The 25,951-nt window shown below is 43.0% G+C and overlaps 7 protein-coding genes across 10 annotated transcripts; 4 read left to right on the top strand and 3 right to left on the bottom strand.

Annotated features, from left to right (window-relative positions):
- The first annotated feature begins 111 nt into the window (after positions 1-111).
- Positions 112-2,523, top strand: LOC6561212 (peptidyl-alpha-hydroxyglycine alpha-amidating lyase 2). Its single transcript, XM_001986739.2, has 7 exons — positions 112-399; positions 464-678; positions 762-960; positions 1,130-1,243; positions 1,308-1,395; positions 1,455-1,554; positions 1,622-2,523. The coding sequence occupies exons 1-7, from the start codon at positions 250-252 to the stop codon at positions 1,923-1,925; spliced, it is 1,170 nt and encodes a 389-aa protein (XP_001986775.1). The 5' UTR covers positions 112-249; the 3' UTR covers positions 1,926-2,523.
- LOC6561211 lies at positions 2,377-10,005 on the bottom strand. 2 transcript variants are annotated; one of them, XM_001986738.3, is made up of 8 exons: positions 9,894-10,005; positions 9,381-9,815; positions 8,562-9,315; positions 7,084-8,102; positions 4,887-5,603; positions 4,608-4,823; positions 3,530-4,378; positions 2,377-3,468 (listed from the first exon to the last, which is right to left on the bottom strand). In XM_001986738.3, exons 1-8 carry the CDS (start codon positions 9,900-9,902, stop codon positions 2,851-2,853), a joined length of 4,617 nt encoding a protein of 1,538 aa, XP_001986774.1. In that variant the 5' UTR covers positions 9,903-10,005; the 3' UTR covers positions 2,377-2,850. The 2 variants fall into 2 exon arrangements, with proteins under 2 accessions (XP_001986774.1, XP_032589933.1); XM_032734042.2 differs by lacking the exons at positions 8,562-9,315; positions 9,381-9,815; positions 9,894-10,005 and adding an exon at positions 8,165-8,229.
- LOC116804947 (protein angel) lies at positions 5,843-6,984 on the top strand. Its single transcript, XM_032734043.2, has one exon. It carries the CDS (start codon positions 5,902-5,904, stop codon positions 6,940-6,942), a length of 1,041 nt encoding a protein of 346 aa, XP_032589934.1. The 5' UTR covers positions 5,843-5,901; the 3' UTR covers positions 6,943-6,984.
- Positions 10,006-10,423: 418 nt separating the features above from the next.
- On the top strand, positions 10,424-11,287 carry LOC6561252 (39S ribosomal protein L43, mitochondrial). Its single transcript, XM_001986737.3, has 3 exons — positions 10,424-10,674; positions 10,744-10,850; positions 10,921-11,287. Exons 1-3 carry the CDS (start codon positions 10,538-10,540, stop codon positions 11,241-11,243), a joined length of 567 nt encoding a protein of 188 aa, XP_001986773.1. The 5' UTR covers positions 10,424-10,537; the 3' UTR covers positions 11,244-11,287.
- A 683-nt stretch (positions 11,288-11,970) lies between these two features.
- LOC6561251 (tumor necrosis factor alpha-induced protein 8-like protein) lies at positions 11,971-14,339 on the bottom strand. Of its 2 annotated transcripts, XM_001986736.2 has the most exons (4): positions 14,186-14,339; positions 13,198-13,269; positions 12,720-13,015; positions 11,971-12,654 (listed from the first exon to the last, which is right to left on the bottom strand). In XM_001986736.2, the coding sequence occupies exons 2-4, from the start codon at positions 13,259-13,261 to the stop codon at positions 12,379-12,381; spliced, it is 636 nt and encodes a 211-aa protein (XP_001986772.1). In that variant the 5' UTR covers positions 13,262-13,269; positions 14,186-14,339; the 3' UTR covers positions 11,971-12,378. The 2 variants fall into 2 exon arrangements, with proteins under 2 accessions (XP_001986772.1, XP_032590657.1); XM_032734766.2 differs by lacking the exon at positions 13,198-13,269 and having other exon boundaries at positions 14,186-14,338.
- A 239-nt stretch (positions 14,340-14,578) lies between these two features.
- On the bottom strand, positions 14,579-15,984 carry LOC6561070 (ATPase ASNA1 homolog). Its single transcript, XM_001986735.2, has 3 exons — positions 15,775-15,984; positions 15,133-15,691; positions 14,579-15,035 (listed from the first exon to the last, which is right to left on the bottom strand). Exons 1-3 carry the CDS (start codon positions 15,885-15,887, stop codon positions 14,697-14,699), a joined length of 1,011 nt encoding a protein of 336 aa, XP_001986771.1. The 5' UTR covers positions 15,888-15,984; the 3' UTR covers positions 14,579-14,696.
- Positions 15,985-17,398: 1,414 nt separating this feature from the next.
- Positions 17,399-25,030, top strand: LOC6560537. 2 transcript variants are annotated; one of them, XM_032735317.2, is made up of 3 exons: positions 17,399-17,520; positions 23,317-23,587; positions 23,658-25,030. In XM_032735317.2, exons 1-3 carry the CDS (start codon positions 17,509-17,511, stop codon positions 24,827-24,829), a joined length of 1,455 nt encoding a protein of 484 aa, XP_032591208.1. In that variant the 5' UTR covers positions 17,399-17,508; the 3' UTR covers positions 24,830-25,030. The 2 variants fall into 2 exon arrangements, with proteins under 2 accessions (XP_032591208.1, XP_001986770.1); XM_001986734.3 differs by lacking the exon at positions 17,399-17,520 and adding an exon at positions 21,358-21,594.
- The last annotated feature ends 921 nt before the right edge of the window (positions 25,031-25,951 follow it).

Genomic DNA, 25,951 nt, shown 5'->3' with positions numbered 1-25,951 from the left:
TGAAACGCATCGGTTTCGGTGTATTCATCCCACTGTGCTGGCGAGGCGCATGCGTTCGCAATGAAAGCGAAAAGCGTAGGTGCTGTGCGTGTATTGGCCCCGAGCCAGTTCAGTTATTGCCAGCTCAACATATAGACAACTCCAACAGATGTTAAGGCTACCAACACGATTGCCAGCCAAGAAAATCGTGAAAAATAAATCGCAAACTATAACTGAATAAATCGTGCAAATAAACGGCAGATCTTCAGAATGCGACACGTTTCATTTGTAGCGCTGCTGGCGCTTGGCCTTGGTGCACTGACTGCCGTCTGTGGCAACCACCTGCCAGAAGCGGCTGCCTTAAATCTCAATGAAAGGTTCTTTGACGAGGTCAGGGAGCTCATCAAGCGCCGCATGGAGGTAAGTTGCGCCTCTTCAATCTCTGCAATTTGATGCTAACCATCCGTTTCTACTTATATTGTAGACCAAGCAGGTGCCGTTGGTGGTCGATGAAGTGGCTCTGCAGAATCAACGGAGCTATGACAATGTGCCCATACCTGCGGCCAGTGTGCCTGTGCCAGTGCTCGTCGAGAATTGGCCCACCGATCAGCACAGTTTTGGACAAGTCACTGCCGTCTCTGTGGATCCCGAGGGTAATCCAGTGATTTTCCATCGCGCCGACCGCTATTGGGACGTAAAGTAGGTCAACAGCTGTCCAGTAACAAGTGTTTGTGTGTACATCACAATTAATAAATGATTGTTCGTGGGTGTGTCGCTTGCAGCACCTTCAACGAGAGCAACATTTACTATCTCATCGAATATGGGCCCATTAAGGAGAAGACCATTTATGTGCTGGATCCGAAGACGGGCGCCATCAAGACTGGCTGGGGCTCCGATATGTTCTACATGCCGCATGGCATGACTATTGATGCACACGGCAACTACTGGATAACCGATGTGGCTATGCATCAAGCCTTTAAGGTTGGTTCTCGAGTCCAATATTTAAAATGTACAGTACATATATTAGACATCTTAAATGCATCAGACACATATTGAGTATTATGATCTTAACATAGAATTAGAATTATTTTTAATAACTGAAGAGTTCTGGCTTGCCAACGATCACTTGATAATTCTCTTCTCGCAACAGTTCCGGCCCTTTGAGAGCAAACCGCAGCTTGTGATTGGCAAGCGTTTCCGGCCTGGTGGCTCCGTCAAGCATCTGTGCAAGCCAACCTCCATTGCGGTTGCTACAACCGGCGAGGTGAGTTCGGCTCCCATTCAATCCGCATTCCTGAATTATTTAAATAATTTGTTCTCTTTTTCAGTTCTTTATCGCCGATGGCTACTGCAATAGCCGCATACTCAAATTCAATGCAGCTGGAAAATTGCTACGCAGCATTCCACAGCCACCCGGTGCGTATACGTAATGAGCTTGACCAGAAACATAATTGTATAACTCGATCTATTTGTAGAGTTCCTGTCGTTGCAGGTGCCACACGCTATCACATTGCTGGAACACTTGGATTTACTCTGCATTGCTGATCGCGAGAATATGCGCGTTGTGTGCCCCAAGTGAGTTGCCAAAAACTATCTCTTGAAAATTGAGTTGAACTTAATCGCATGTTGTAAAAATTCACAGAGCTGGCCTTAAGTCATCGCATGGAGAGGGTCAACCTGCCGCCACCATACAGGAGCCGGATCTGGGTCGCGTCTTTGGCGTCAGTAGCTATGGCGATATTGTTTTTGCTGTGAATGGACCCACATCAATGCTACCGGTACGTGGCTTCACCATAGATCCACGCTCCGAGGCCATTATCGGCCACTGGGGCGAGTTTAAGAATCCACATTCTATAGCCGTCAGCGTTAATGGTTCGGCGCTGTATGTGACAGAGACGGGCACCAACCATCAAACGAATCGCGTTTGGAAATATGTCTTGGCTTGAGGCATTGGTCACCAAATCACGCACACTGTCAGCACCCGAAAGACTCTGAAACACGAACGGCATATCCAAAAAGAGAAAACAGTTAATAGCAGTTATGAACTACCAGAATATCTATAGATCCCAATAAGCCGGTCCCCTAAAAAGCAGCAACAGAAAACCAAATAGTAATTGTGGCGAAAACACACACGGACACACACAATTATTTCATATGATTAAAATCAATAGTAGTAATTATTAAAGTACAATATAAGTATGTAAATTGCTTGACAAACAAATACCACAACAAACATAACCTCAAAATTTATGTTTTGCACTGTAATGAAGCAAATGGAATTACAACGCAGCTTATCTAAATATATAACTATCAAATACGTAAATATGCGTGGGCGTGAGAATTACCAATGCACCATTGAAATGCATCTAAAACTTATATAAATAAATCACTTACAAGTATGTATCATATTGTAACCCGCACAAATATATACATATATATATAAATGTGTACTATATCTTTATTATATTATAATCCATGTAAATTATGTATGTAATAAACTGTTGTTGTTGTTGTGCATATATTAAAGCCTACACACAAGAAAAACTATTAAGGTGTAATGAACTCGGGACATGATTTAACTTAAGGCTATTCCGGAATGCTTACAACTTGCGGGGGGATTCCCCAATTAATATGAGTGCAGCTTTGACTAGACAAAGCATTTGACTAAAATACATCGGCAAGTATATATGGTATATATGTCTAGATAATATATAGATATTGATATTGGGAAGATATATTCGCTTAAAATTAGCATGACAAAGTCAACAATTTACCCTTAAATAACCAAAAACAATTATAAAATCTTATTCTGAACATATACAAATATAATATGAAGGAGATACAATAAGCTTAACAATACCAATAGAGGCACTAAGAGGCACTTAACCAACGCCTGGCAAATTCGAGGGTATCATTTAGTTGCCGCATCCATTCGACGAGTTCAGACTGCGTGTCGGCTGCAAAAAATGCCTCAGAGTTGGGACACTGCAGCCAGAAGCTACGGGCCCGTGCACACAGCTCGCGTGGCGCCACATCCAGTTGCCGCTGGCGGCAATCAGCTAGCTGCATGGCCAGCAGCGGTGGTTGCTCACTGAGATTGTGTTCGTGCTGCCAAACGGAGAGACACAGTCCGTTGAGCGTGCACCAGCGACGATTCCAGTTGTGTTTGTTCCGCGGATCCGTATCCTGCACGTTAAGATAGCCAGAATATTGGCTCTTTGGCAGGCGCAGCTCGACGCGACCGCTCAGCGAAATCTGTGGCAGTAGATTCGAGGATTTCGTGTGGGGCGTCAGCGGCAGCTGCCAGGTGCGTGAGGCGCGCAGCCACAGCTTGTCACTGGGCTGGGTTTCATTCATCACCAGCTCGTAGGGCCCAAGATCGCTGGCCTTGAGCATGAAGGATGCGTGTAGGCGAAAGCGCGAGACGATCTGATCACACTGTGAGGAGTTATTGGAGGAGGCGGAGCCAAGGCTGCCACTGCCCCGTTTCTATAGATAAGGATCAAGTTATGAGTACAGATGTGCTTATAAATCCTTGGCCATTACTTACCAGCAGCGTCTTGGTCGGCTCTAGCGTCAGTGTTGAAACCTTGCGCAGACGCAGCATAAAAATCTGACAGCGCAGCTCCATTGCCTCCGCTTGACCAGCACTAAAGAACTCCAGGCCACAATCGCGAAAGATTGCAGCTCCATTCTGGCACTCGATCGATTGTGTGGAACGTATGCGACCCTCGCACTCCATGGTGCATATGTAGTAGGAGTTGAAAAACATGTCCTGGCTGACATCAGCCCTCACCGGCAAATGCAGAGCATCAATGAGTAGACACTGCATTTGCTGCCTGGCTGCCAATGTTGCCTCGCTTAGCACAGCAGCTGCTGCTGGCGGCGCTTTTTTGCGCAGCGTGGTGAAGAGAAGCAGACGCTCCGCTTCCACCATTTCGGCTGAGATTTCCAGCTCGGGCATTTGGCGACAAATGCTAACTGCCTGTGCGAGCTGCTCATTTGTGGTCAGTGACTCGTTGAGCAGCGAGTCCAGATTCAAGGTGGCATAATAGGTGCTGCTGTCCAGTTCGCCTTCAGTTTGATTGGATTGATCTCGCGACAAGCTAAGACTGTGCGTCAGTCGTTGCTTCTCGGCCAGTAGGAAGTCCTTGCCCTTGCGATAGGAACGACGCAGTGCATCCTTGAGGAGGCGATAACGCGCCAATGTGCTCACCGACAGCAACTGGCTGTCATTGGGCGGCCTCTCGGCAAGCTCGCTGAGGCTGCTGTGCGCATTTTTCACCTGGCTGGGCATCGTGGGCTGGTGTGGAGTCGTCGGGCAACTGTGGCTGACAGTTGGTGGACGACCTGATACCGTAGGGCCATCGTTTATATCAATGCTGAGCTCACGCGAGGGCTGAAAAAAGGGCACAACGCAAGCAATAACAAATGGATGCTAATCATTAACAAGTTGAAGCTGAGATTAAAGCAAAGAATCAGCAGGAAAGGTTTTTTTTTTGCTGTACAGCTAATTATGCGAGAAGCTTATATTTGTAATGTGGTTTATGGGATTGATGATTGTGTACAGTGAATAAATACAGTGTGAAAAGTCATTTATGCTAATAGGAATCAACAAAAATCTCTACCTTAGTCGTAAAGCGCTGATTCTGCTTCTTTGGTGTGCTCTGATTATCAAAAGACGGAGGCGGTGGCTCAAGCTGAACCGATCCATATTGACTGCCAGTAGTGCCGCTGGCATTGCCGTCCTTAATGATATAGTCGCCATAGATTTCATTAGGCATATCATAAGAGACATCATCCGCATTCGAGCCCCCAGCGTCTGCAGACGCAGTGAGGCAGGTCTGCAAATAGTTAGATTATCGAGTTATAACGAGCTGGAAATGTTAGTTTAACTCAGCGCTTACATTTTGCACCTTCTCCAGCCGCACATTATCGTCATGATCCAGCACCATTTCACTGCGACACAAATTCTCCAGAAATATCTCACTACGCTGCAGCGAAAGTTCCGATTTGGACAGATTACGATTACTCTTGGGCGGCGAATGCTTTTCTTTTATGTTGTTCAGCGACTGATGCATCGGCAATGTCGGCTGCTCGGATGCTTGATTAATAGACTTTGATGTGGACACCGTATAGGATGTATCGCTGACCGGCTCATCTGGCAGCGGCATAAACTGAAAGAAACTGCCATTTATAAGCGATTCCTGTAGAAATTGGCCCAACGGTCTGGGCTGTGCCGCAGTCTTCGTCTGTACTGGTTTCTTGGCCTTTTGCACTTGGGCATACAATGCGTTTGGATCTACAGTTTGAGGCAGAGGCGAAGAAATGGGAGTTGGCTCGTCTATTGTTGCCGTTGTTGTCGGTGTGGACGTGGGAGTGGGTGTCGGTGTCGGTCGCACATCTTGCTGGGCAGCGGTTCTCACATCGAAGTGTGGACTGCCGCTAATGCGGATGCAGTCCTCTTCAATTTCTGAATAAATGGGCTCCCGGTCAAGATCACGACGCTGACGCAGCGCTGTTGTTGCCGGACGCACGAGCACTTGAGTGCTGGATCCATCAGTACAATCGAAACTATCACTTGGCAGTTCCGTATGCTCCAAGTGGGGGAAATGTGAGCACTCCTGTAAATATATTTAAATGTTTCACATTGATATTCAATTGCACAGCAAATTATAGCATCGCTTGCGAAAAAATATAGGTCAATTACTATGTGTTAGCATACAAAATGTTAGTTTTTTGTGCAATTACAAAATACGCGCGCTATCGATAACTAATACCACAATTAAATATCGCCCAGTGAATGGCAATTTAACCGCACACAGTGAATGGCACAAAAACACAGCTGATTATGATTGTATTTCTTTTCGGAAAGAGGAAACTTTAACTAGGTTGTTGCATTTGGCCCTGCACTTGAGTGAAATGTCCAAATCCTCGATGCGACGCTTTAACATGAGCTTACAAATCTTACGTAGCAGTGCATACTGTAGGCGCCCAGCAAATCAAAAAATGGAACAGAGCTACGATTACAATCGGAAATGGATGCTGGCACCGAATATCGAGGCTAACCCATTCCCCAGAATTAAGTTGCTATCGTACAACATACTCGCCCAGGATCTGCTAATGGAGCATTTATTTCTGTACGTAAATATAAAACCGGAGTGGCTGACCTGGCAACGGCGATTGAATAACTTGCAACGCGAGATCAGCAAACTGAATCCGGACATACTCTGCCTCCAGGAGATGCAATACAATCATTTGCCCATGCTGGTGCAGCGACTGACAGCGAGCAGCGGCAAGCGCCTCGAGTATGTGTATAAGAAGAAGACAGACTACCGCACAGACGGTTGTGCCATCATCTACGATGCCTCCAAATTCAGGCTTGTGTGCCAGCAAGGCGTGGAACTCTACGATTCAAGTGTGCCGCTGCTGAATCGTGGCAATGTGGCGATTTTGGCCAAATTTCAACTGAAGCAAAAACACTGTCCGCAGGAGGAGCCCAAGGAGGTAATCATAGCCACCACACATCTGCTTTATAACCCGAAACGCGACGATGTGCGCTGTGCCCAAGTGTCCAAGCTGCTAACCGAATTGCATAGTTTCGCCGCGGATCAGCCGCCCGGCACAGGTCAAGGCAGCACCCCTGTGATTCTAACCGGTGACTTTAACTCACCGATAGGCTCGCCGCCCATAGAGTTGCTAACGGTCAAGGATGCGAACGAATCAGCGCTTAACTTGGAGCCACTTGATTATGGTGACTGCACTGCCTCAACGTTTCAGGAAAACTGGATCACCGTTGACTACATCCTGCGCTCCGTCTGCCCGCTAAGCAAACATCAGCTGCAGGTGCTGAGCATCTACAGGTTGCCCACCATTGACTGCTGTGCCAAAGTGGGCAACATACCCAATCACTACCTCGGTTCGGATCATTACGCACTGGGCGCAGTCTTTGCACTAGCCTAGCATTTATATAGTTTCGCCTAATAAAAATCTCTTACGTGTAAATGCACGCGCTTTCCCAGCAGACTTTAAGTTAAGTTAGGGACGTCAAATCATTCAAGGATTAAGTGTACAACATTTTTCGAAAGATGCCCGAAAACTTACCCGAAATGTGCGTAGTGCTCGTTCATCACTGGCTTCCAATTTGGCGCGTATGCTGCCCAGCAGATAGCCCATTTTGGTGATGGTCACATCCTGGTCGAGATCCTTGTGATATGAGCGATATGTAGCGGGTGCAGCTGTGCTTCCACCCTGAAAGTCAAGCTTGCGTGGACGCTGTGCACGCGGTAGCTTTTTGGGCGGCTTTGGTGGTTTGACCTTTCGCTCGAAATCAAAATAAGGCTGCTCCGAGCTATCCTTGTACTCACGCCGCCGAGTGGAGCAGGTGGTGGCTGAGGGCGTTGTCTGTACAGGCGAATGATAGCTGCCTGGCGGGGATTGTGACTGCAAATCCAGTTGCAATTGCGAACTGGAGGTCTGCACACCCACTGTGCACAGTCGAGGAGTGGGTTGTTGTCTTATTCTTTGCCACAGATGCTGCTGCTCCTGTTCGTGTCGGTTGCACTTTTTCGGGGAGACAAAGCGCAGTATTTTCTTTTTGGAATTATTAAGAAAGCTGCGTGACTTGCTGCGCAATCCTGGTCGCTTGTTCCAAGGTGACAGATTGCGCAACTGTTCGCCCCAAATGAATTTCTGACTGCTGCTGTTTTTGTGACCCGTCGGCAAGCGGGGGTATTTAATCGGAGTGTGCTTCTGATCCATATTGACGGCGAGATTCTCGCTAACGCCATCCACCATATCCAGCGAGATTTTGGGCACTACTGGCAATTGCCAACCAATGTTGCCACCTGTCACCACCTGTGGTGCTGGCTGTGGCGCATGTGTCTTGAACTGTGCCTGCTTTGAGCCATCGTAGTTCAGCATATCATTGATCTTTGGCTCTGTCCAGCCGATCATAATCTCCTTCATGGGCTTATCGGCCACAGCGTTCTTTCTGCTCACCATGTGTATATTCTTGGCATAGTGTGCTCCACGCTTGGATTCCACCACACGCTCAATGTCACTCAGCGAGGGGCAGGTGGCAAGCGGCAACGGAACTCCACGCATTGGTTTCTCAACTTCAGCTGCAATTTGAAGGGGATATTGTTAGATTTAAATAAGAATATGGAAGTATAAATATAAATACATTTTGCTATATGATTTTGTTTATTGGCCATTCGATTGTTGCAAAACAATTGTTCCTATGACAACTTTATGATATAGTACCAAGCAGACAGACATATGCAACCGATTAAGAGCCAAGGCCTTAAACGTGTCACTAGCAATTGAAAGCTTTTAGCTATATCGAGTCGTCTCTTGATGGTGAGCAGGAATATGCATAGATATGTCATAGATACATACATCCTCTCGAGTTACACATGTTTTGTCAAGTCAAGAAACCCTTTGCGAAGGGCTTAAAACAATCAAAATTTGTAAGCAAAACGTTTATTTCTATAATTTCTACAATTTAATGTTTAAACTAACTACGATTAGCAACCAGCACCTTCAGTTCATCTATTTTTATTAGTTCTCCTTTAACTTACCCAATGGATAGGATTTACGTGTGCTCTTGGTCTTTGGCAGGTTATCCATTTTAGTTGTTGGCAGCTGGACGCCATGCTTGCGCAGAAACTCATCCAGGACACGTTCGGCATCGCGCACCGACGGCGTCGTCGAGGTCAACGATGATAACGAAATTTTACCATCGAGACTCTGTGCGTTGCGGCGCGGAGGCTTCGGTGGCGGCTGCTCCATATTGCGCGCCTTGAAATTCACCTGGCCAAGGGAGAGACGCTTCTGCAGCAAACGACCACCGCCCCCACTGGAACTACGACGTGAACTGCGACGTGTCGAGTGCAAACTGTTGCCTGTTGCCACACTGGCGGTTGGTTCCGTTCGAAATGCTTCACTCTCCTCCTCCAGCGGTGTCTCCTGCTCGCTAATGTTGGACAATGCGGGCGCTGAGGGCATATAGTCAATGCACTCAGTTTGCTGCATTTTTGGCTTAGGCTTGGAGGCTGTTGTAACTACCGATGCTGCCGCTGTGGAGCGACTGACGCTGGACAGCTTCTGCCTGTTGACGCGCACCTCGGAAATAACGCAATTGTCGCGCAGCTCCTGTATAATGTGTATAAGCGGCGCATCCTCGCCCACAGCACGCAGACTACTCACGGCAGTCATTGGGCCAGGTGCACAAACAGTGGATGCTCGCTCCGTTTGAGCAGCTGGCTGCTGCTTTTGACGACGTGACTGAATCTGGCTCTGGCTCTGCTGAGCATTTAGATTATTCTGGAGCGGCTGTATACAAAAAAACACAGCAAATAACGAATTTTATGTTTAAAAAATGGAAAGGGAACACGCACCTTACTGCTTTCGGGGCGCCTGCTGCGTTTGTGCTGGCGCACGTGCCAGTCACGTGGCGGGGCTGTGGACGCACAGTCGCCGCTGTCGCTGGTGAAGCAATAGCAGAAGCCATTCTTGCAGGGCTTGCCTTTCCGCTCTTGCACCTTGTTGCACAGATTCTGGTTGATTAGATGTGCGTCGGCAGCGATTTGGGGTGGCTGTGGTGCTGTTGCTGCTGCTTTTTCCTCGGCTAGCATTTCTCGATCGCGACTTTGGGTGGAGACGCGTCTGATGCGGCGAGCACGAAACTCGTTAATGCATTCCTGCAAACTAAACGAGCTGGTCGAGCCCGATTCTGCGGAATTTTCTTCCTCCTCCTCCCCATCATCATCATCGCCGTCTCCATCATCATCATCATCAGCGTTGAGCTTGGGGTACTTTGAACCTGCAAAAGTCTGTCAAATGTTGTTTGTTTGTTTACATGAATGCAATTGGCATTTATTAAGCACAAGTATTTGATTATTTTCACTCACCGTGGCCATTATTGCGCTTAGCTATTTCACTGATAAGCCAACACGCCGCAATCGTTTCAAAACGCGACCACAGGTCGAGCTCCACGAACACGTTGCACGTTTTCTAATTCTTTTTTCCAAAGCAAAAGAAAAACGACGCGACGCTGCTGCTGTATTTGAATTGACACTCTCTCTGCCTCTCTCTCTCTCTCTCGCTCTCTGTTGTGCCGCTTCTTCGCCGTTATCAGCCGCAAATTGTGCAGGGCTGTTCGGCTGTGCATTCGGTGCACAGTGTCACACAGATAATAATAATAACCGGTTTTCAATATCTGTCAATGCTTATGCGATTTGTATACATATTTATATATAAATATGGTGGCAATTGTAATAAATTAAGATTAATAATTAACATTTAACAAATGCAAATGTGTTTAAAAATGCTTTCGATTTATGTTTTTGATTCACTCTATTTAGCTTATTTTAACACCGCACCTTCAAATGAAGTTTCGTTAAGTTAGACAACCCTGTCAGTACTAACAGCAACAGAAACAGCTGATATTTGTTCGCGGCGTGTTACGTCGCTTTTGGTTGCGAATATTGAGAAATTTTTTAATAAACACAAACGGCAGTTGAATTTCAATTGAAAATAAAGAAAAACACTCAAAATGTCAAATAGTCATCTGTTTCTCAAATCCGGTTTCCCGCGCGCACCCCTTCAAAACGGAGTGGGCCGCTATGTCTGTCAGCTGCAGCGCCTTACACTGAAATTCTGCAAGAACAACGGCTCCAGCCGTGGCATGCGGTAAGCAACAAATAAAATTGTTTTTTTTTTTGTGTTTATTTACATTAAATGCCCAACATTTATAAATAGAGATTTCATTGAAAACCATTTGGTGGACTTTGCCAAAGAGAATCCAGGCATTGTGGTCTATGTAAAGCCCCGACGCCACCGCGCCCCTGTCCTAGTGGGTGAATACTGTAAGCCAAAGAATCTCCTATAGAAATGACATGTTAATGAATAAATTCGTAAATTCATCCACTCCCTCAGTAAATGGTGATCGCGAGTGGCTAAGCGTTCGTAATAGCACACAGACTGAGATCTCCAAGTGGATCGACCTGCTGAAGACACAAAACGGCAGCTCCAGCTCGTTGCGTCTACGCAAAATGTGGCACACAGATGTGCCATCAATTCAAGGTCCTTGGACGCCATTTCTACTGCGCTCACCCGATGCCCACAACCAGACATATCCCACCAGCGAAGCGTCCCAGCCGCTCGATGTGCCACAAACGGCCACCGAGAAGCTCATCGAGCTGTTCAAGCAGCAACAGTTGGAGGCTGATACCGTCTTGGAGCAGAAGCGAGCCGAGTAAGATTGTGTGGCATGTTAAAATAAGAGGCTTAGTTGAGTTTTATAATTATAATTGTTGCTTTTTATTGTGAAAGCCAACGTAAATTTGTTTTTTAAACAAATAAATATGTATGTGTTTAAAAATCAACTAAACGGCTATAACTTTTATCCCATTACATGTAGTAATATCATAAATATGTGCCAAGAGTTTTATAATTATGATATTGGGTATATCAATTTGATATGTTCTGGGTACATTGAATATATTTGTGTTGCAAAAATATCATAAATAATGCTTAAGGCTATTGACCCCCGGTGCCCTTGGCTTCGAGGTTGGAATACATAATAAGAAATACACATGTTAAACAGGTTTTTTTAACTTAGCACAAAACAACTCTTGATATCTGTGTATTATAACTAACATTCTTCTAACAATATGTTATTAATATGCGTGTTGTGTTTTCTCTTGCGTGGTGGTTAGGTTAGTTTAGGTTAGCTAGGAAACTTGTGTGGAGATCAGAAAAAATGGGTGGTTAATTAAGTACATAAATACATATATGTATATACATATATACGCATCCAATAGTTTGTACAATATCTAGCGAGTATATAATTGCATTTGAAGAGCAGCGAGCTTTGGAGTATCAAAACAGACAAAAAGTATCAAACATTAAATTACACTGTGCACATCAAAGACACACAACAGACGCACACAAAACATTTACAGACAGACTTTTACACACTTATTACATATACAATTACAATATATTGATAATAAAAGTATTTTGCTTGTGGGTTTGCTTATTTGTTTGTTTGTTTGTGAATTCCTTTGGCGAAATGCATTTCACTTACAATCTAAACGACAAAAATGTTAACATTGTCTTAGAATAAATCAATCGATCTGGACGTTTTTGGACTTCTACTTAATAAGTGTTAATAGTGATATCACCAATTCAATTAAAATATGCCTTTTGCCTGCAGAGTTTTCTTTGTTTTTCTTGTTACCTTCCGCTTTCTAACTTTCTTTTTGTTGGACAGTGTAGGCTTTAAACTAGCTTTTTGTATTTCATGTTGTCTTTTTTTCTTTTCGTGTTTTTGTTTTTGGTTTGATAATAGCCCCTCTTGCGATAGCTTTGCAGCATCTGACTGCATTCAGTTCACAAATCACCCGTTTCCATGGCCGAATTAATATCTGCGACAATTTTGCCCATCACCTCGCGATATGGCGAATCTGGTTTGAATGCCGTTTCCAGCAGCGACGCATCGCCAAAGAAATTGAACACATCGTCGATGCGGCCTATTGACTTGTTCGTTAAATGTGGCTGCACAATTTGCTTGAGCGCCTCATGCGACTCACTGATGGACTTTTGCAAATATGCCAGATCGAAGCTGAAGTCCAACTCGTAAAATGATATGATGGACAGTTGTGTGTTCTAGAAAATAAATGATTAATACACTTTAAATAAACGACAAAAATCGATAAAAATGTCAAGTTTACCTGAAATTTGCGCTTAAAGAGCTCCGCATGTTTTAGCTCCTCTTCGGTAAACTGATTGTTTCGATGTAACACTGCAATTTTGATGACGATTTTGATGATGTTTTTCAAGAGTTTCTCAGCTTGCGGCTTGCTGTTCGTGTGCAATATGCACAGCTTGTAGAGATTATCCAAGAGCGAGGCCGTTGTGCCGTCAATAAAAGTTTTCGCTATGTTTTTCGTTGCCATGCGTGATAGTATTTTCTTTTGAGCGCGTAACCCGAAATCGTGCGACTTGAACACATTGTCCGCCATCACAGCTACAAGAGTTGGTTAAACGGGATTACTTTTGGCCGATTCAAGTTCAACTCATTTGAATTGGTAATTGTAAAAATAAACATAAAAGTGGAAGTGAAACTTCAACTGAGGATCAAAACAAAAACGAAAACTGAACTCAACGATCAAATCAAATGTTGTCTATCAGAGCAGTTAAATCAATTACCTTCCAGATTCCAGTAGTCAACGCTCCAGAGCAATAGGCTCTGCCTTAAGCCTGCGACAGACATATTCACGTCTTTTGTTTTACATCCAGTCGCAAGCATGAGAGTTGATAACGAAATTACAGATATACAATATATATTATATATACACACAAGAGCACACACACACACACACACACACAGAGTATATTAGGCTATGTCAACGAAGCGTATCTTTTGATAAAAGAAATGCCTCCTCGAACGTTTCAAGATAGCGTCAACTGAATAATGGGCCGCGAATGCTTTTTACAAGCAAAACATTTTTGTGCTTGCTTTGCTGCGACTTGCTGAATTTTTTATAAGGCTATTCTAACGGCTTTCGTTGCATACTACGTGCCCGCGCCATAAATGGAGCCCTGAGGCCTCCCCCAAAAAAGGGGCGCCTCGCCATTGGCCGTTAGACCAATTTAATTAAGTAGGCACATATGTATGTTTATACAGTATATATATATATATATACTCTCCATTTATATATGTATATGCATATATAGTTTGTATACACATGCATATTCTAGTCCCGCCGTGAAAGAGCCAAAGGTCACGCGATATGCATTGGATGTGGCCCAAGTAGGCAATGGGCTTATAATATGACGCAGGCCCAAGGACAAAAATCCTATCATTTACTTAGCGTAGGCCCAAGCCGGATGTGGGTGCATAAACGGAATTGACGCATCGTTTGGGTTGATTATCGTACGCAACATACAAATGTATATATACATATATATTTATATTTATAGCAGTTACTGTTGTCGTTAAGAATTATTACACATTGCTTGTAGCTTGGACGAATGTGGGTGAGATTGTTGGTTGGTTGGCTTTTTTGTTGTATTATTGATTGCAATAGGCACAGTCACAATCACATACACACTGTCATTCATTCAACCATTCATTTATATGTACATACAAATCCTAGACTCATTTTGGCGCTCAATTAACTGCCCGCCAGCTCACCTGTAATCTCTTCGTTGTTGTTGTCGTCCTAGAAATCCTTGAGAATTCTGTTCGAATGCTCGAGTGTGCGGGAGGCAGGCGAAATGATGACTGGAAATCTCAGTTTGTGGACTAAATAATTTTAGAAATAAGTGGAGTGGTTCATTTATCAAGGAGTGAAAACAACGAAGAAAACAAAAACACGAATTTGCTGTGTGCAGCAAAAAAACGACGCAAAATAAAACCTAATGATGACTACATTAATCGATACCGCATTCAAATTAGTGCCATTTATATCGATATCTCGTTCGGTATCGCACACAATTGCAAAATTCCATTTCGATTTCATTTTAGAGTGACCGCTCACTTCTCACATGTGCATAAAACTGTGTATCGATAAATTGAAAACAGCGCTTTTTTTTTGAATCGACTGGGATTAAATAGATTTTATTATTCACACACCCAAACATATACACAGTTATTTGTTTTTTCTACTGAAAAGCTTACAACTAGCACGGTGTACAGACAGTGCTTACTTATTGGAAGTCTCTTTCGGGTTGAAGGGTATCATAAGGTTTTCTGAAAACGCCTTAATGCTTTCTGGTCCGCGCACCTCCTTCTCGAGTAATGGTAGCTTGGTTACATGGAAGTCCTCGTATAAGTCGGCAATCTGATCCAGATACTTCTCCTGTATCTTAAAACGGGAAGCGCACATGCTGCACGAATTGTGCGACTTCTCCAAAAACAACAATTGATTTACGATTATGTTGTGAACATCGATACCGCATTTGGTCAGCTCCTGGACGAGACGCTCCGTTTCATACAGCGAAAAGAACTCGGCAATACAAACGCAAACAAATGTTGTTTGATCCTGCAAATATAGAACATTAATTAAACACATATATATATATTATATTTTATATTCTTAATTCCTAATTGGTTTTGTATTCATTGCATTGCATATTCACCGGATTCTTAAACTGTTCGTTGACCTGCGTGATGACGCGCAGCATGTCGTCCAGCTTTTGGGATAGTGTGTCCGCATTCACATCGGCCATGCCCAGCATGGCTACGAATTGTGTTAGGAGTGGGGCTAGTTTCATCTTGAGGCGCAACAGCTTACCGAGACCCTTCTCGACAACCTGTGGAAATGCGATCAGGCGAAGCGTGTGTCCTGTGGGCGCCGTATCGAAGACCACAACGGAGAAGTTCATGCCTTTTACCAGCTTCATTACCTCGGCATAGCTCATGGCCTCATCGATGCCGGGCAAGGCATTGATCATCTCCTGCATGACACCCTTGCTGACGCGCAGCGCCTCGTTTTCTCCATCAAAGTACTCCTCGGGCAGTTCGCTGAGACCTGCATTTGGATCGATCTCCATGGCGAACAGATTATTAAAGCCGTTCACCTTTGTCGGCACCTTGGTAAACTTTTGATCGAAGGCATCGGATATGTTGTGCGCGGGATCTGTCGAGATGATGAGCACGGATTCGCGCACCTTCGCCAATTGCACTGCCAAACTGGAGCTGTGGACGGTTCAGCATTGTTTTTCACATTATTATTTTTGTTGCAATTAGCATATGCATTTGTCTGTTTTCCCGTCTTTTACCTGCATGTTGTTTTACCCACGCCGCCTTTTCCACCCACGAAAATCCATTTCAGAGATTCTTGGTCGACCAGGTTTTGCAAGCTAGGTTCTAGGGGCGCTAAATTGTCAACCATATTGTGAAATTCCTATCGAAACACGTAATTTTGTGTAAAAATATTAACAAAGTTTCAGGTGCTGTCTAGGGATGGCAAAATAAATGTAAGATATATCGACTGATAGCCTATCGAAAATATATCGATATTATCTTCTAATCGAATGTATTCGCACCAGCTCAAATTCTGTTATTTTTTCATGAATCGTTAGTTGAATGACATTTCAGACATATATAAAATAATTTTTCCCTTATCTTTCAGTGTTATAGATAATGTTTAATTCTGTTCATTGACCATTCAATTAACTTATTTTAATTCGATTTTGATGTACGGGAATAATTGTTATGAATTAGAATTCTGCTAAAATTCTGTTAAGTGCTCGATAAGTTTAAGTGTTGCTAGACCTCAAAAGTAGTGTTTGTCAGCGCCGCGAATAGCCGTTTTTAGTACTGGACCTGTGCGGAGCATTGATTTGCATGTTTGTTCTGGGCTTTTGACTGTTTAAATGTGTTTGTTTTGTAATTAATTGCACTAATTTCGAGTTTCGAACAAAACTATTTCGAAAAGATTTCCATTAAAATCGCACGAGGAAGTAAGAAAATTAAATTCGGTTAATGGTGTGAAAAGTTTGAGATGAAAGGCGTGGGTACCACCAATACTAGAAAATAGAAGCAAAGCAAGAGATTAAGCGTGTCCTGTATGTACATACGTGTAGGTGTATGTGTGCGTGCGCGAGTGCGCCTTCAGGATTCTGGCTCATGTGCTCAATTTTTTGTTGTTGATCAAATTTGCCGCAATCAAATAATCGCGAGTGTTTTTAAATGTGTTCAGTGTGAATTAAAATGATAACGGTACACACACACGCCTATAAACACTGCCAACAGAAATCTTCGTTAAGTCAGCCGCCGATTTTGCAGCCGCACCTACGTACATATGTCGATATGTGTATATTGTGGGTGGGTAGCAAAGTATAGAGTACAACGGAAAATAGCAGTTATAGTAATAATAATGGACAGATCTCTTGCAATATAAGGAAAGCAATGAAATTAAGAATTCTTTAATAAATAATCGAATTGTAAAAAACGCAAATAAACGCAATACACACGCATTAGCAGCACCAACATATGCACACACACACACAATCCCAAAAAAGAGTGAGAGAGAGAGAAAGCACGGTGCCAAAAAGGAACGTCAAAAGGAAGAAGCAGCACAGCTCAGCATCGGCGCGTTGCGGAAAGATTGAAAATAAACGTGTAGTAGAGAATTTTTGAAGCACACTCCACACACACACATCCATACGCCGCCCACCGCCCACAGCCGCCGAGAGCCCTCTCACACTCACATACACACACACAAACAAACACAGACACACACACACACACATAGTTGACATACATACAAACAGAGACTCGTATGCGCGAAAAGTGTAAGCCGTGCACAGTTGTTGGTGTTGTTGTTGTTGCTGTTGCTGTTACTGTTAGCCGCCGCCAAAGGACGACAGACGCGACGGCGACGACGACGACGACAACGCCAACGAGCACGACGACGACCACGACGGGGAGGAGGAGAAGGACGTGTTGTTGTTGAAGCCAACGCAAATGGCAGACCCTCTAAGCGGGCGCTGCTTTTGAGACATGTCGTAATGGCCAGAGAGGTAAGTAAGAGATTTCTTGCAGGCTAAGCGAAATGCGAAAAGCGCCCACACATACACTTATAAATGTATATGTGTATGTATGAGAGTATATTCATAGTTATGCATTGCTTGTGAATTAAAATATTACAGGCCTTACATAGGTTTGTTGTTGCTGTTTCTTATAACATTCAACTGTAACAGCCGCCAAATTTCCCTCTGCTAAATGTATTGTCGATTTAAAGTTGTTCCCCAATTCTACGTTGAGCTGCGTCTAAGCCCCTGTTAACTGCATTAGTGTGTGTGTGAGTGTGTGCGACTGTCAGTGTGTGCATGCTTTATGCAGTTTCTTCATTTCGTTTCGCTTTGCTTTGCTTTGCGGGTGAGTGAATAGCTTTGACCCAAATAACTATGGTTATACACCCTACTGAATGTGCACATGTAGCTTTTGTTGATGTGTGTGTGGTCTGCGTGTTTATTGTTGGTTTTTGTTTGCAGTGCCAAAATTAACAGTAACAGTCCTATGTTAGAGTGTGTGTGTGTATGTGTGTGTGAATGCAGCCTGCAGCGACAGGCTGAGCCAGCAAGTTGCATTTAATGACACTCCCATATCAGTTGGCTGAATTAGGCTTGTGGGGGCGGTTTAGCAGCATTCGCAGATGACCCACATGTTAATTACATCGCCCACTAACTAATAACATATTCAGTTACACTGAACCTTTGTGTAAATGTTATGCTGTTATGATGAAGCATTATTTATGTATTTTATAAAAATAATTAAATATTTAATTATTTTCTTTTTACATTTGCCGAATAAGGGCATAGTCTGGCAGTAATTTCATAAAAACGTTCAAAACGCCCAGCTTCACATTACTGTTAACAGTTTGGGGGAAATGTTAGCTTTTCTTACAGCTGGCAATGCTGGTTGTGTTGAGAGCCTGATAGAGAAGAGCTGCTGCATATGAAATTGCAATTGCAAAATGTCGTTGCTCTTATTCTATCTCTCTCTCTCTCTCTCTCTGTGTCTTTATATAAATAACAGAATTTAAATGTACAGATAAATGATTTTTTTTTAATAATAATGAAGAAAATATATATTTCTTTTTAGTTATTTCTTTGAGCTCATGCCGCCAAATGTTTATTTAATCTTGTCGAGATAAGTTTTCTGGATGCATTTGATAGATTGAGACCATTTGCACTATTTATTTTCACAACAATTTGTTGATCTCTTTTCCATTTGCATTTGAATATGTTAATGGTGGGATCTTTCTTCCGAAGCTTTGGCTTTCGAGTCTTCTTTTTATTTAAAATTAATTTTAAAATATGTGTCCACTCACTTTTATCGAATATTGAGGATTATAACAAAAGTAGAAAAAGTTTAAGAGAGCAATAAAAACTAAAATGCAAAGTTACATTAATTAAGATATTGGTAAAAAAAACTTTAAGAAAACTGAATGAAACATTTTGTTTTGTGCTGTGCTACTTATGTGCCCATTGCTGTATGTATTTAATTTTAGAATATCTTTTTGACTGAAACTATTTTTTAGCTATTGGCTTTTTATGAGCTAATTCCTCAACTACCGTTAATAATCTGCATTTTATAGCATACTTTCCAGCGCGAGGATTTATTAATTTAGGAATTTCGATTGTGTATAGCATGGTGCATATATGCCGAATGTAAACAAATGAATCGTTCAATTTGAAGGATTGATTTAAAACAAATATTTGCCCAAATCGCTGCTTTGCTTTAATCAGCTGCAACAAAGGGGAGCGAACCAAATGAAAACGAAAGCGAGCTAACCCAACGAACCAATTGCAACCTTGTGCAACTTCTGAGCCTCCCTCGCTCAGCACCTGCGAATGTATATTATATTTACATGTATATATATATATATTTGTATATAAATATATATATATGTGTGTGTGCCTAATTGACAGAGCTTCTGTCATTCATGTAGCATTATAAAACGGTAGCTGGAGTCGGGAGCTGTGTAAAGCTGTGAGCCACTGTGAATCCTGAATACTGAATACTTGTGGAGCGTTCGTGCGCCCGTTTTGTTAGCTGTTGGCTGTTAGCTTTAGCGCGCCCTGATTATATCACATTGAGAATGTAGGCCAAAGCACAGATGTTACTACTAAACACGGATAAACGGAGAGAGACAGAGGGGGAGATAGAGAGAGAGAGAGAGAGAGAGATAAAGAGAGAGTGTGAGCGATGATAAATGCAGTACAGATTGTGTAGAGCAGCAGAATGCGTTAACATTCAATTAATTTACTACAAAATACAGTGGAGCCTCGCTAACTATAACATTTCGATAGCAAAGTTTATTAATTATGTTTAGAGTTCTGCTTGAAATATATAGAAAACTTAATTAACCTAAAGCAGTATTTATATTTAAAATTACTAAGTGTTGTGCTTAAAAATTCGAATTTTAACTTGAGAGCTAATTATGATTTCTCATTAACAGAGCTTAACATTCACACACACACACACACATGCACACAGATAGCATAGCTGCTCACGAGCTTTGCTCTTCCCTTTTTCTCGCTCTCTCTCCATTTATGCGCACAACTTTCGCTCTCAGCAGCGGCTCTCTGTGGTCTGTGTGTGTCTCTCTTCCTCTTTGCATTCGGTTCGTTTCGATTCGGTTTTGGGGGCTGGCAATGCATTTGCAATGCAAACAGCGAATAGCAGCAGCTGCAGCAGTGCAAAACAGTAACAAAATCGCGACGCGAGGACAGAGGCGATTGTGCTGTGTGCTCTGCTCTGCTCGGCTCGGCGATGCTCAGCGATGACCACACGACGCCGTTGACATGAGCCATGAGCCAGGAGCCAGGAGCAGGCAGGCAGCAGACACCAGTGTGTGCCAGGCAGCCAGCCACAGCCAGCCAGCCATCAAGGATGCTACTTTCATTTACGAGCGCTTTTCACAAGCTACGTGATTCCGCTGGCACATTGTTGAAAAATTAAATTTATAACTGGGTGTGACAACTGCAACGGCAACGGCAACGGCAACTGCTGCTGCCGCAGCAAATTAATAATTTTCCACATAAAAAAAAAAAAAAGAATACAAAATAATTAAAGAATTCGTCGTGCTAAATTGTGACTGTGAAATAAATTTGTAACTCTCTGAAAGTGTGCCACACAAACTTAAATCGAACGCAGCACCTGGCCCCTGTCTCAGTCTCAGTCCCAGTTGCAACACCAGCAGCAGCAGCAATAGTAGCAGCAGCACCACCCAATCCCCCCACCAAATGAAAACTCGGCGGTTTCAGGCACACGCAAAGTGGCGCAAGGCGCGCGTAGTAGTAAAGTGAAAGTGCGAAGGTCAACTCTTGACAACTCTAGCGCCTGCCCAGCCCAGCCCAGCCCAGCTGCTGTGGCCCAAAAACCAAAAACCTGTCAAAAATTCAAATTTCTTAACGAGAATAATACGAAAATTAATACTCGGTGTTTTTTTTCTATAATTATTATTGCAAAAGTAGTTTTCAATTTTATGTTTTTCTTTTTTGGTGAAAGTGCAAATCAATTTGTTAAACAAATTTTATAGCCTTACGCGACGAATTTTCCCAAATGGCATTTAAACAACTACAATAAAAACGCGTTTAACTTAGGCATAAGCTTTTTAAAGTTTTATAATCATAATTTTTCTAAAGAAAACAACAACACAAAAACCAGTGCGAATTTTATGAATTTTATATAACAATTTTTAAGCAAAATATAAAAAAAAAATAACAAAATAAGAAAGAAAAGAATAATTCAAGATAAAAAATAAATAAAACTATTGTAAAATGTTAATTTCATATTGTTGTATGTGGTGCAGTGTTGTTAATGTTATTGTTGTTGCCATTGTTATTGTGAACTAATTTAATTGGGGGAGAAGTGTTAGTAATCGCTTTAAAGTGGCTCTCAAAGGTGAAACAAGCAGTTGCACCATGTGGTCCAATGCTCTGTGCACACTGGGCGTGACAAAGCCACTCTGCAGTTGCCTAAGCATCAGACAAGTGGCGGCCGCAGCAGCCGCCGCTGCGGCAGCCAACCAAAACGCTGGCGCAGCCATCACCACAGGACCGACGGCCGCAACAAATGCAGCTGGGGTAAAATTCCAAAAAAAAGAAATAATAAAAATAAAAACATACACATCTAATAACTAATTATCGATATGCATTCCACAAAAAAAAAAAAAACACGCCCCTTTTGCTGCAACAGCAACAGAGGCAGAGCAGCAGCAGCTGATGGCCATATGGCAGCAGACTTGACCTATCCCAATATGTGCTTGCAGCACAAATACATATACATATATACAAAAAGTTGGCCTCTTCCGCTCTCTCTCTCTCTCGCTCTCTCTCTCTCTCTCTCTCTCTCTTTCTTTCTCTCTGTGTGTGTGAGTGTTTGTGTGTGTGCGTTTTGTGTGTAATACTGATTAAAGTATTCCACAAACTGCAATTTCAATCCCAACTCAACTGACAACTCCAATTTGACAAACGAAACTTTTTGCAAACGTCAAAAAGCATTTCGAATCATTTTTCATAGTTCTTAACTTGGGTTGGGTAAATGCATGTGTACATACACATATACATACATAAATACATATGTACTCTTTTTGTTTTTTTTCTTCTTTTTTTTCGTTGTTATTCAGCTCGTGCGCTGCACTCGTTACTGGGTCACTGGAGCGCCACACTCATGTCCTTGCAATACATTAAACATGACTGCTTCTGCTGCTCTTCTTCTTCTACTTCTACTATGCAGTTGTTGTATTTGTTGTTTGTATTGATGCTGCCTGCTTTCAGTGAAAGCTACTCTGTTAGCTAACAGTGCGCTGTAAATGTACAACAGCTGTGACCGCTGTTATAACAAAACGAAACCTTAAAATTCATTTCGTTTTGCTTAATATCAATTTTGAATTGTTTTTTCGCTTACCAATTATGTTCCATGTGCTTGAATGTGTGTGCGTGTGTGTGTGTGTGTGTTGGCTTGCACATATACCCTAATCTCGGCCAGATCAACTGGAATATCAGCTGCAGCTGCAATTGCCACGAACTGAAGCTGGCAGCGGCCTTGACATTTGCGCCCTTCTTTTTTAGCGACTACAAGCCTCAATTATTAGTGCAACTTGTGATGCTGCCCGGGCCTGCCACACCCACTTGTCACACACACACACACGCAAGCACACACACACAGGTGTCACACCCCCATGCCCGCATACATGCATATGTGAGCATACATACATATACATATAGGAGCATAATCCTCTTGCTAATCACGGCAGTAAACACTGGCTATGTACAGACCTGATGTGGTATTGTTTAATCTTATAATGATATGCTGGTATATTGTGCATTTACTTTTTGCTACGAAAATTCAAATTAAAGCCTTATCTTTAAGAGCATGTAAATCCCATATTTCATTCTGTTTATTATCAAATCGCGTCCAGAGACCAATTTTCTTTGCTAATTAAATTTGATTTGTGAATAGTTGAGCTGTTTGTTTGACAACTTTACTTAAGGCTAAATTGTGATTATTGATCATTTATGGACTTGTTATCCACAAGGTAGATGTTGAGTCAGCTTAGGTGCTTTAGCAAATTACTATTAAACTAAGCTCGTCATACTATACTAAAATAAGTGTGCTATTACGTATAATTTTTGTTAAATTAAGTTTATAGAGATATAGTATATTGAGTTTACCACTCCTAGGATAACCTTATTGAGCATTTTGCCCTATTAAGATGTTGCGCATTCTATTCTTACTTTATTAAGGTGCTAACCTAACAGAGGGCATCAGCTTTAATATTGATATGCATATTTATCTTGTTGCAGGAGTCTCGCGGCAAGCGACCACTGAAAATTTGGGATAGTTGGCGGAATGTGCGCAAGGGCGTCGTAGTGGGTACATTTGAGGAGCTATTGGTGCGTGGCAAGGACAAATTGGGGGTTCCTGCTTCAGAGCCCGTGCGCGTTGTTCTGGAGTGTGATGGAACCCAAATCGAGGATGGCGAATACTTTCGCACCCTGGCCAACAATACGGTTCTGTTGCTGTTGAGGCAAGGCGAACGATGGTATCCAACCGGCGTGGATGTCATAAAGGCTGGTGAGTGTCATTTGCCTAACCTCTTCCCTCATAATACGGACAGTTTAAAGACGTTTCATTTGATTTTCAGCTATATCAGCTATACCGAAAATCGTCTGTGAGACGATCCATGCCTTGGAACTGCACGATGAGACACCATCTTGGAAGATTATGGATAATAAAGGGCGTGTCACGGTCGTATTGCACTGGGATCAGCGCCAGGGCGGCGGAGGAGGAGGCGGAGGTGGCGGAGGAGGTGGTGGTGGTGGAGGAGGAGGTATGTGTATGGGCCCCGGCCTGGGCAGCAGCAATGGACTGTTGTCATCCGACAAGTATTCACCCTCGAAGAAGGGCCTCTCAGCACAAAGTTCGCTGGATAACAAATCGGTGTCGTCGCAGTCGTCACAGCCGCGATACGCCAGCCCACAAATAACGGTCATCAGCGATGAGGGACCGGCTAGTATTTACCATCCGGGTGGCGTTGTCCTGCCACCGGGCGTTGTGATACCTGGCAGTAGCAGTCGTCGGCTCTCGAAGCAGGGCGGCTCCTTCGATAGCGCCGTGGGCGCCGTGCATGTGCATACGCCCGAGTGTGCACATCATGCGCACACGCCCAGCCGGGCGGGCAGCCCGAGCACCACGGAATGCGATTTCCATTGCTGTGCGCTGCACGAAGAGGGGCGCAAGATAGCCGTGCACAAGAGCGTGGCCACGTCGCCCATACAGGACGGCAGCAGCAGTCCGCAGCCGCAGCTGCAGCAGCAGCATCATCAGGCGACGCTGGCAATGTCGTCATCGGTTATGGATCCTATGCTAGGCGGCAGTGGCAGCATGCAGCGCCGCTCATCCGGCGCCAAGGGTCATGTTCGCTTCCTCGACATTGCACCCGAGCGCGATAGTTCAGAAAGCGAGACGGAGAACACAGTGATGGAGGATGATAAGACGACGACGGAGAAGTTTCTGCTGCTCATTGATCAGCTATCTGTCGATCAGAAGCGCCATCTCAGCATCAAGGACATCGGCATCATACTGGAGCGCCTCAACTCCAAGATACTCGACGTGGAGCGTCTGGATCGCGAGTCGGAGTCAGATGATTGCTACAACTGGACGATAAAGGCGACAATACGCGGCGATGCGCTGCGCGAACTGGGCGTCATCTATAATGGCAACTACTATGCCATTTCCGAGCATCCTGGCTACAAGGAGGAGCTCGAGGAAAACGGCGAGGAGGTCGAAGAGGAAGACGAGGAGGATAGAATTTAAAGCAAAACAAATAAAAATTAATACATAAATCACCAAATGGTGGCAAATGGAGAAAAGTAATCGAAGTAAAGAATGCAAGAGGTATCAATAATTAGCGCATTTTAGACAGGGCCGGACGCACAACAGTGCCCCGCCCTCCCCCCACGCAGATACAAACATAAATTCACATACACACACACACACACACACACACACACTTACACACTCCTACATACATATAAAATGAAACTTAATATATGAATTATAAAAACGTAAGTAAAAATGCAAAAAAAAAGAAAAGAAAAGAAACAGCACACTGTACAATAGTGAAGTAAGCAAAAAAGTGAATAACAAAAACAAACAAACAAACAACACAAATAAAACACAACAGAAACAGATGAGAATAATGATAAAAACAAAACAAAAACCAATTGAAAAGCCAATATAAACGAAATAGTTTTCGTAGCATTTAGCGAATTTCTCATTGGCCGGGAACCCATGCGTAACGAACCGTAAATGCACATATACCTTTAAGTATTTTCTGTTATTATTATTATTGTTATTATTTTGGTTATTTATTATAATTGTTGTTATTAGTTTGTGTGCCAAATGGCCTAGTGCATGCCTTATTTAGTTGTAAACCCCACCAAACACACAATACAGTTTCTCACCATATACTTCTACAGTGATCGCCCATCAGAGGAGAACACTTTAATTTGAAAAGTGTTGCATTATTGAAGTTAATTCAGAGTATTAATCTCGAGCGATCACAGTACTGGGAACAGTATAGTATATATCCATTGGCCAAATCAATCAGCTCTAAGAGTGCCAAAGAACATACCTATAAATATATATTTATATATATATATATATATATGTATGTATGTATGTATTTAGTATACATTATTTTATATAGTTCCTCAGTTGAATTCCTTAAAACAGCACATTGGTAATTAATATGAACCCAATTTACTTGCAGTTGTTTTTCATGGCTTCCATATATGTTGTTTCAAGTTCTATTAGACTATTATAAGTAATCTAAAGTTAAACTTTCCCTTGAATCAGCATTTCAAAACTGCCGTTATTTGTAGTGTTGTAAAACGTTAAAAGAAAATTGCGCACAACAAAAGCCAAGCAAACACT

Source organism: Drosophila grimshawi, unplaced genomic scaffold, assembly GCF_018153295.1.
Source record: "Drosophila grimshawi isolate 15287-2541.00 unplaced genomic scaffold, ASM1815329v1 contig_1367, whole genome shotgun sequence".
NCBI classification, from domain to species: Eukaryota; Metazoa; Arthropoda; class Insecta; order Diptera; family Drosophilidae; genus Drosophila; species Drosophila grimshawi.
This window is presented reverse-complemented; position numbering and strand designations above follow the sequence as displayed.

Coding starts and splice junctions, on each gene's coding strand:
- LOC6560537 (XM_001986734.3), top strand. CDS start 21,433: ATGTGGTCCAATGCTCTGTGCACACTGGGCGTGACAAAGCCACTCTGC. Junction 21,595..23,316: donor CCGCAACAAATGCAGCTGGG/GTAAAATTCCAA, acceptor ATCTTGTTGCAG/GAGTCTCGCGGCAAGCGACC. Junction 23,588..23,657: donor CGTGGATGTCATAAAGGCTG/GTGAGTGTCATT, acceptor TTTGATTTTCAG/CTATATCAGCTATACCGAAA.
- LOC6561211 (XM_001986738.3), bottom strand. Junction 9,316..9,380: donor GGCGCCCCGAAAGCAGTAAG/GTGCGTGTTCCC, acceptor TTTTGTATACAG/CCGCTCCAGAATAATCTAAA. Junction 5,604..7,083: donor GAGCACTACGCACATTTCGG/GTAAGTTTTCGG, acceptor ATATATTTACAG/GAGTGCTCACATTTCCCCCA.
- LOC6561070 (XM_001986735.2), bottom strand. CDS start 15,887: ATGGTTGACAATTTAGCGCCCCTAGAACCTAGCTTGCAAAACCTGGTC. Junction 15,692..15,774: donor GTGGGTAAAACAACATGCAG/GTAAAAGACGGG, acceptor AACCGTCCACAG/CTCCAGTTTGGCAGTGCAAT. Junction 15,036..15,132: donor ACGAACAGTTTAAGAATCCG/GTGAATATGCAA, acceptor CTATATTTGCAG/GATCAAACAACATTTGTTTG.
- LOC116804947 (XM_032734043.2), top strand. CDS start 5,902: ATGTCCAAATCCTCGATGCGACGCTTTAACATGAGCTTACAAATCTTA.
- LOC6561212 (XM_001986739.2), top strand. CDS start 250: ATGCGACACGTTTCATTTGTAGCGCTGCTGGCGCTTGGCCTTGGTGCA. Junction 679..761: donor GACCGCTATTGGGACGTAAA/GTAGGTCAACAG, acceptor TGTCGCTTGCAG/CACCTTCAACGAGAGCAACA. Junction 1,555..1,621: donor ATGCGCGTTGTGTGCCCCAA/GTGAGTTGCCAA, acceptor AAAAATTCACAG/AGCTGGCCTTAAGTCATCGC.
- LOC6561251 (XM_001986736.2), bottom strand. CDS start 13,261: ATGTCTGTCGCAGGCTTAAGGCAGAGCCTATTGCTCTGGAGCGTTGAC. Junction 13,016..13,197: donor TGACTACTGGAATCTGGAAG/GTAATTGATTTA, acceptor CAACTCTTGTAG/CTGTGATGGCGGACAATGTG. Junction 12,655..12,719: donor TCTTTAAGCGCAAATTTCAG/GTAAACTTGACA, acceptor TTTATTTTCTAG/AACACACAACTGTCCATCAT.
- LOC6561252 (XM_001986737.3), top strand. CDS start 10,538: ATGTCAAATAGTCATCTGTTTCTCAAATCCGGTTTCCCGCGCGCACCC. Junction 10,675..10,743: donor GGCTCCAGCCGTGGCATGCG/GTAAGCAACAAA, acceptor ATTTATAAATAG/AGATTTCATTGAAAACCATT. Junction 10,851..10,920: donor TGTCCTAGTGGGTGAATACT/GTAAGCCAAAGA, acceptor CCACTCCCTCAG/TAAATGGTGATCGCGAGTGG.